This window comes from Schistocerca cancellata, chromosome 5 (genome assembly GCF_023864275.1).
Source record: "Schistocerca cancellata isolate TAMUIC-IGC-003103 chromosome 5, iqSchCanc2.1, whole genome shotgun sequence".
Lineage (NCBI taxonomy): Eukaryota > Metazoa > Arthropoda > Insecta > Orthoptera > Acrididae > Schistocerca > Schistocerca cancellata.
Genome location: NC_064630.1, coordinates 138,868,389 through 138,877,898, shown reverse-complemented (window position 1 = coordinate 138,877,898; position 9,510 = coordinate 138,868,389). Strand labels below are relative to the sequence as shown.

The window sequence follows — 9,510 nt, the reverse complement described above, 5'->3', positions numbered from 1 at the left end:
CTGCAGACATTTTTCATAAGTCTTCATAATTCTACTGCTGGATGATGTCTTCACTGAGGAATCATAACATCACCTACTCTGAGGCAAATTTGTTGTGGCATAAAGATTTCGGCGGCGGACTCCCAACTGCTGCATACCACCCAAGGAATATCTCAAACGAATAATACAATTCAAAACAAAATCTGCACTATGACATAATATCATATGTAAATAAATGTACACTTTATGCATTATTTGAAGCATGTCTACTCATTTATAGAAGATGAGGGCACAGAAAACTTTGCACTTTTGGCTGTTAATGGAAAAATCCCAAGTATAATTCCGAAAAAATTCTGTACTCTTTCACTCCAAAATACTGAATGGATTTATGAAACAGTGAATTGAGGTATAAAGATTGTTCAACCATAACCTTGTGTCATAAGTCTGATATGAAGATGCACACTTACATTGCAGAATAACGTCAGCAAGAGCTATAAAAAGGAAATCAACAAAGAATATGGTCAGAAACTTCCCAAGAACTCTGTTTGTGTCATCAAGAGTTTCAAGTGTTGACCACCTACTGGAATACATATATGCAATCGCTGGTGCACGGACTTCGATATCATTGCACATGTTGCAACAATGAAATGTTTTAAATAACTTTGAGTCATTGGAACTTGTACATGGACTTCATTTTTGAATTTACCCCAGAGAAATAAATTCAGAGGTGTCAGATTAGGCGAATGTGCAGGCCGAATGATAATGCCATCACATCCTATCCTGTGACCAGAAAATAGTTAAGTGAACACTTTCCTGGACACTAGTGAGTAGTGAGTCAGATACCTATCATGCTGCTACTACACCCATCCACATATTTCAAGTGGAGAGGTGGTGACACTTCAGTAAGAAACTGTGTGTGCTTTTACTATAGCCTATAAGGTTTCTTCAGTGATGTAATGATCAGTCACATAGTCTCCAATAATTCCATGCCAAATGTTCATACTCCACTGCCTTTGATGTTTTACCTACCTCATTCAGTGCAGTTGCTGTGTGATCCAATAATACGCATTTTTTTATTCAGCTGTCCTCAATGTGTAAAGGCAGCTTCATCTGTAAAGATAATTCTTTGCATAGAAATCTAATGTCCCAATGCTGCATCATAAGTGAGCTACAGAATTTCATGCATCTTCTGCAATCTCACAGGTTCAACTGCTGGTGACACGTGATATATGTAGTAACCACACAGAAAATGTGTACATGCATCTTCTGCAATCTCACAGGTTCAACTGCTGGTGACACGTGATATATGTAGTAACCACACAGAAAATGTGTACAACGCAGAACTAATTTATTCCAGAGATACTCGCAATTTCTGTGAAGCTTACATATGGATTATGAGTAACATCTGTCAGAACATCTGTTTTGTCCATTTTTCTCTTTGTAAGCTCGCTCCTTGTCTTCTGTATAGTATTCCAGTGCCATTCAAATAAAATTTTTTTGCACCTTCCCTGAATTGTCATTCTCGTTGAACACAGTCTGTTGGGATAACTTTTTGTGTAAAACTCTACTCTTCTTTTCGTATTCCTTCTGTATTATCCATAAAGGAGTAGCATATCTAGTTTGTCTTGGTTTGTGAGAGACTTCATTTTTTTCAAATCAGCACTCCACACACGTGAATGACTCAGAGAGAATGAAATCTTCACTTCTGCTATGCAGCTATTATACAGGTATCACATCAGTGCAGCACTGTTTCCTGCTTTTCTTATGTGACTTATTTTATTTTTTGGGTATGAAACCACCAATTTCCACGTAAGCTATCAATCAGTTTCCCTCTCAAAACAAGTAAACCTTAAGTTCTATATACTGCAATTACTCCAGAATTAGTAATCAGATTTTTGAAGAGTGAAACGCCTTTGGATTAGTCTCTTTTAGGTCTATGATACTAGCAGTAGAAATCACTGTAGTTCCATTTGAAAGAAGTGAAGTTGCTACCGATATCTCTGCAAATAATTTAACTATGAAAAGTTGCTACAAGTAGCCTAGTGTCAACGTTTTCACAATACATCTGGGCGAGACAGAATTACTATGTTTTAATGGTTTTGGCAATTTCTGGGGTGAACAGCTTACTGAATCACCATGGACAATTATAATTTGCTATATTATTATACATAGAGTTGTGTACATACCCATACTTATAGTGCAAATTTTGCATGATCAACACAATGCATATTCTGTAATGGATTGAACAAACATCAAAAATTAAAAATGGGCTCTAACATATTTCCTTAAACCGAATAATAAGTTCCGACTTTTTTTTATCACAGATGATGTTTCATAACCTCACTTTCACTGTTTATAAAAGAGGTAAGGAAGTGATATTGTGTTCCTGTTCCATCTAGTATAAACACACCTCCTAAAAGGAAAGGGCAAATCATACATGAGCTAGAAGCTCTTTCATTAACAAGTAGTGACACAGTTGAACTTATTCAAATATTGCCAGAAGCATCAGCCTTAGAATCTCATATAACAGGTTGGTTTGGAAGACATATTGTACAGTCCAGTATAACTCTCAGTTCATTAAGGGCAACTGATCACCCAGATTCCAATTAAAAAGATAATAATAATTTAAGGGCCAGTAAGCTCTACTTTGTGATTAATATAGAATATAAATAATTATGAATTATTATCATATCAGGACTACAGAAATTGTTCAATTGGTACGAAAATCCGAAATTATTCTAAATAGCACACAATAAAATCGTATTATACCATGACACTTAGTTTCCTTTGCCAGCCAAAATACATGAAATAATGTTTGGATTAACATAACTACTATTATTATTGATCTATGTAATTTATGTACATAACTAAATTCACTAATTTTCAAAATAATTGTCAGACTTTGCAAAATAATGAATCCTAATATATGTAAACAAATCATCAAATGAATTTTCTGGGTAACTACTGTTAATACTAACAAAAAGCTGTAAATCATATTATATCGAACACATAGTAGAAACATTGTACTTCATTTTTTCATTGAGTAATTAATGAAGTTATTAACACCATAGTTTGTTCTGTTCATTTGATGTAAATCCAAGTGATAACACTTATTCCTGGCTAAATTGTACGCATAAAACAAATGAGAGCAATTGTAACATTTCCATATGTAGGGTCAAAATAACTTGACATGATCATTTTTAATTGTAATCTCTAAACATTGCTATACCAACAATCAAATAATTGTTTGAAAATGTATATAAATGTGAGAATTGTGGAGCTTGGCTTTCACTGTTGATTTGGTGTTTGCAACAGATGGCATGTGTTGCTTTGTGTAATAAAATATGAAGAAATGTATAAAGGTATATCACTTACTTACTCAATTCACTTATCAAAGCCGAATGGATTATACATCGAAATCCTGTTCTTCTGAAGAATTCCAGCACATCAAGGAACAAAAAGTTAAGTACCTGAGTTACATGACTCATCTGAACTGTTTATATTTCGTTAAGTTTTAAGCAAATTTACATAAATCATTTTCATTTATAAAGAGGAGGTTACATCACATAATGTAACATAACAGTTAATGGCCAATAATGCAAATCCTGCACTTCCAGATGGTACAGGAAAAGGAACAATAATTTCATCTCTCACTAAGGAGGAATTGACAACTTTGGTGACAAGAAAAACAAAAGAAATGGCAGCAGTATCAAACAAAATAACAGCACCAATGCCAACATTAACAGAAACACCCATAGAGCTAACAAAAGGAGCACAAACAAAATCAGTAACAACAACAGTAGAAAAGGCAACAGCAATATCTCATATAAAAACAAGAGCTGCCGAAACAGCAACATTTGTAGCACCAGCAGCATCATCAGTGACTATAGTATCAGCATCAGTACCAACAGAAGTTGCAGCTCCAACAAAATTAGCGTCATCAGCACCAACAACACCAACAATATCTGCAGCACAAACAACAGTATTGGAAGTGGTACCATCAACAGAAGCTTTAACAGTAACATCACAAACTGTAACAGCAGCTTCATCACCAACAATAGCAGCAGCTCCAGCAGTAACAACACTACTGCTTAAAAGCAGGGATGAAACCTGCAGTAGAAGATGCAGTCTCAGATGTTGTGGATAGATGTAAAACACTCGCTCCTCTTCTTATGAATGATGTTTACAGTTGAAGGCAGCAAGAGAAATTCCGTGAGATAAGAAAGATTAAAAATATTTATCAAATCGTTCAGGATAATGTGTCAGAATACTCAGTGCTTCGTGAATGAAGTACTGGGCTTAGAAGTAGCTTTAAATAATTTAGCTGATATCTCTTTCATTTGTTTGTCTGGATACTGCTGCAAAGTTAGTGAATTAAGACTTATAAATGTAAACAATTTTAAATTAGCACTTCATTACTGCCACAATGCTTTTGAAAACGGTAGAGTATGCATTTATAGAACAGCAGTACTACAATTCAAAGCAAAAATGGAAATGGATTAACTAAATATTGAAAAACATTTTGAATCATGTACCAAGGAGATAAAAATTGAGAATAACAATAAAAAACTGATTGTCTTAGCGATATCCAGAACACCACTAATTAAAAAAACATATATTTTTAAAAAAATGGAGGCAGCATTAAATGCTCTTTACAATAATGAGGTGAAATTATTATAATGTAGGAATTTTAACATTAATATTTGAACTGAAAGTGAAGAAAGAAGGTGGAGTTTGAGAATCCTAAACAGTTTTCATATGAAACCTCAGTTTTTCAGATCATACTGGAATAACGATGTTGTCATTTTCCTCATTAGACAATATCTTCACAAATATCCAAAATGGCGTCACTGAGGCTCTAAATGTAAATTTAGGCATTTCAGACCACAATAAGTATAAACTATTCTGTACCTAAGGAGTAAAAAATAAGTGAGAATATAAAAGGCACTCCAGCACAGAATAAATGAAATTTTTATTCAAGACGTAGGAAAAGCATCCTCAAAAACTTTTTTTCGAAACCAACAACCAATGAATGATGCAATGCATCACCTGTTATTTTGTTGTTCCTGATTGAGACATATATTCCAATCAAACAAAACTCTCATCAGTGCCATGCTAAGGAAGGGCAGCCATAGAGCCTGCTACAGTTTGTCTAGTGAAATTCTAAGACACCTCAATAAACTTGAAAAAGAAAACAAAGCCCAACACTGCACAGATTATGTTACAGAATACAAGATAATTTGTAGGAAAGTAATTTAAATAGCTAAGACAATGACTAAGCAATCACAGAATTAACAAAATAATAAAAAATATGAAATGTAGTAAGCAAATAATTAAGGAAAATATTAAAATTCAAGAGAATATTGTTTTGAAACACCATCATGGAGTTTTACTCAGAAATATAACTTCCGCAAATTACATAAATTACTTCATAATTACTCCAGGCAATGTGAGTGACAGTCAAACCTAAACTCCAAAAGAACAAAGTGTTAATTGAAAGTCCTACAAATAATTTCAATGTTTTTAACATACCGGTTGTAAAACAGTAAATAATGACTTGTTTCAACGATCTATGAATTATCAAGTTTATTAATGCTTAAAAGTATTCAGATATTGTAAATACATTGCTTTCAGAGCGCGAGTTTCCAAGACTGTTAAACATTTCAAAAGTGAAACCAGTGTATAAAGAGAGCAGTGTTTATGCATAGACCAATAGCATTGTCATTTCTGTTTAGTAATAGAGATATTTGTGAGACAAAAAGTGACAAATTATCTTGAAAAGTGGAATCTCTTGTCTGTAAATCACTATGGTTTTTGCAGAGGTATGCATACAGAACCAGCTGCTACTCAGTTCATTGAATATCTTTTAATATGACTAAACAAAAATTTTGAAATTAGGGGACAGGTAGTAGAAATTACTTCAAAAGCATTAAAAACCACAGTATCATTTACAGATCTGATATTCAGGCTGTACAGGCAATGTTCGAGTTTGCCGCTCGTGGTCTCGCGGTAGCGTTCTCGCTTCCCGAGCACGGGGTCCCGGGTTCGATTCCCGGCGGGGTCAGGGATTTTCACCTGCCTCGAGATGACTGGGTGTTTGTGTTGTCCTCATCATTTCATCATCATCCAGGAAAGTGGCGAAATTGGACTGAGCAAAGATTGGGTAATTGTACGGGCGCTGATAACCACGCAGTTGAGCGCCCCACAAACCAAACATCATCATCATCAGGCAATGTTCGAGGACCTCTCTTACTCTGTTTTCATGTAAATAATATCGAGCTGCTAATGAATGGTGCTCATATATTGCTTTTTGTTGACAACACAAATGTTATTCTAACTGATATAAACCAGGTATTATAAACCATCTGCAACTAGAGTTTTGTAATATATACGAAATTGTTCCGAAATGATTAAGTTTACCTTAAAATTTCTAGCAACTACATATATTCATTACAGAAAAACAAAGTCAATCGTAAGCTAGATCTCAGAATTCAAAATAAACAAATTGAGGAGATAGATGTGATCAGATCTTCAAGTGTGCTTACTGGCGAATATTTAGACTAGGAAGCCCACATTTTGTATATCACTAATAAGCTAAGCTCTGTGTTATACATAATTAATTGTGTGTGTAGTTGTTGATATTGTTGTACAATTAATCACAAAACAAAGTAGTTTATATTCGGAAAATATTATTTGTAAGGTACCATTCGTTATAAGCCAAATATCACACACTCGAAGCAACTCACACATAGACCACCTGCTCTGTGCACTCCAAAAATGTCATTTGTTTTCAATGAAAAATAAAGTCAAGACAAAGATGAATTAGTTATACAACTATATGCGATGAACATAAAATAGCTCTAAATCATCCACCCCTTACAGAATGTAAATTTTGGGAAATTTCACAACTCAGCCAAATTGGGTACCTTCCTTTTGTGAGCGTCTTGGAGGTTTGGGTAACTCATTCAGAGATAGGTTATCCTGTAGATGTCTGAGTTCACAAGGATGTAGGCAGTTCTCAGTCTGTCATGTTAGGTGTTAGTTGGCACATTCTCAATTTTTAGCGTGAAATATATTGTTTTCACACCAGGATTCATAGTGACCTTGTGGGGAGGCACTTGTTTGTCTTTCACTTTGTCACTCCTCACAAATACATGAGTCGTAGTATGCAGATCCTTACTAATGAATGGTGTTCCCTTTGTCTTGCAGAAACAGTCTGAAAGGCAAAGTATATCCCTATGTTGGTGTAACTGGCAAGTGAATGTTTTCCGAACGTAGAATGAAAATCAACAGGCAAAGTTAGCAGCTGTTGGCTTATTTTCTTCTCTCACACAGCAACACAGTCTATACTCTTGTTTAAGTACTGTCGTATAATGTGAATTATTTCGAGGTGTGTGGCTGGCAGGTACTTTCATCAGCAGTAATTCATGCATCTAAGCTCGTACCTCCACAGGCTCTCACTACGTTTGCCACTGTCACAGTCTAGATTGGTTGAAATATTAAATCTCCTTTGAACAGAGTAATATTTACCTTTTCTTTTTTGAAGAAAAGGTTACACCATGCTGCTCTGTGACAAAGAATGCAGTGTAATACAATCAAAATTACTGTCCCCTGGTTTTCTGATGTTTGCAGTCTACAGTGAATCCAGGTATCATTTTCAGGATGAAGCAGTTTAGAATGAAAGAAACTGCCTCCGTTTGCAGAAAATACATAGCAAAAACTTTAACACGAATCTACATGTATATTGTTGTGACATACATGCAGTACGTCCACCCAGAATCAGAGACAGGAATAGACATAGCTGAAGAGTGAAAGCATTTGATTTGAGCTTAAGGAAACACTAGAATACAGATATATGATCATCTTTCTTTTCGTACATATCTCTCTTTGGCGTGGGTATGTTTTTTATTGCATCTTTGCCCCATACAGTGTCCCATACATACTTTATGGCTAATACGATCTATCACAAGTCCTGGGAGAACTGTAGGAATGATGTCACTGCATTTACTTTAGTATGCACTCTGTAGGCTGTTCTCATTTGATTGTGGGTGATACGCTGTAGTTTGAGCTTAGAACCAAAAATTTTAGCTAATACACAGAACCGCCCTGTTTGAAACTGTCCTCCTTGATCAATCACTAATTGGTTAGGTGCCCCAAATCTAGTAATCCAGTAGTTATAATATGCTTATACCATTGTTTCTGCTGGAATATCATGTAGTGGAATCACTTCTGTCCAAGTACTGAATCAATCGATATACATTAAACAGTACATGAATTCATTTGAAGGAGGCAATGCGCCAATCACATCGATGTGTAATACTTTAAATCGACCGTCTGTGATTGGAAACAGGTCAGTGTCTAGTCAATTTGTTCTTTTGGCATGCTATGCATGATTCTGCCCATTTTTGAATATCCTGTTTGATGTTTGACCAAATAAATCTGCACATGCGTAATTTCACAGAAGACGTAATACCAGTATGTCATACTATGATAATGCTGAAAAACTGAATGTCTAAATTGCTAAGGAATAATGTTTCTTGTTGATATATCGCACCATAATGATCTTCCACCAGAGTTTTCATGCTGTTTAAAGTTCAGTGAGGTATGAGGACTAGAGTGAGGTTTCCCAGGTTCTTCATCACTCCATCATTCACTTGAGCACCTCCTATATTCTTGTAATCAACTGGTACTACTTCTTCCAGTCTGGATTGGCTGTCAGCCACACTATTTTCTTTTCTAGAAACGTGTCTGATATCTGTCATAAATTGTGTTATGAACTGCAGGTGTCGCAACTGCATAGGGGTTGCCTTATCGTTTTCTTGTTTAAAAGTATGTGTCATAGGAGCATGATCAGTATACACTGCAAATGAACGTCTTTCGAGAAGGTACTAAAAATACGTTATTGCGATGTCATACTGAAACGTTCTCTACCATATGTTGAAACCAGTTGGTTCCCATAGTCCTTTCTGTAGTGACACTGCACTGGATGTAAAAGCTGGAGCGTCTGCAAATAATGCAAGGCCATCGTTTACGTTCAGGAATGTTAAAAGAGCTGCATTTGCAAGGCCCATTTTGCACTTCCCAAACTGCTTTGTTGCATCATTTCCCCACTGTATGCTTTTTTTTGTCGGTTGCTTGGTATTCTTCAAGTAATCATTTAGAATAGCTTGAGCCTCTGAGGCATGCTCCAAATACCTTTGGTAAAAATTCAGTATGTTACGGAAACGATGTAATTTTTCCACACAGTTCCTGGAAATTTGAAATTAGTTATCAATTATACTCGTTTTGGGCCTGTTTTGTTACGCTCTGGATTAATCACATGACTTAGAAAGTTAATTTCTTGAATCTCAAACACAGATTTATCAAAATTAATCCTCAAACCAATATTGTTCAGTCGTTCAGATATGATATTTCGATATTGAGTGTGTTCTGCTGGGGAGCTATAGGCTCTCAGTAAATCAGTAATATGCAAAACAGAAATCTATATCCCTCAAAACTTCATTAATAAATTTCTGAAAGGCACTGGGTGCA

The 9,510-nt window shown here is 35.4% G+C and overlaps 1 protein-coding gene across 1 annotated transcript; it reads left to right on the top strand.

Moving 5' to 3' along the window:
• Window positions 1-3,565: 3,565 nt before the first annotated feature.
• LOC126188402 (uncharacterized) lies at window positions 3,566-4,126 on the top strand. Its single transcript, XM_049930003.1, has one exon. The coding sequence runs from the start codon at window positions 3,566-3,568 to the stop codon at window positions 4,124-4,126; it is 561 nt and encodes a 186-aa protein (XP_049785960.1).
• Window positions 4,127-9,510: the final 5,384 nt, after the last annotated feature.

Bases quoted from the DNA above. Each gene is read 5' to 3' on its own strand.
- LOC126188402 (XM_049930003.1), top strand. From the start codon at position 3,566: ATGGCCAATAATGCAAATCCTGCACTTCCAGATGGTACAGGAAAAGGA.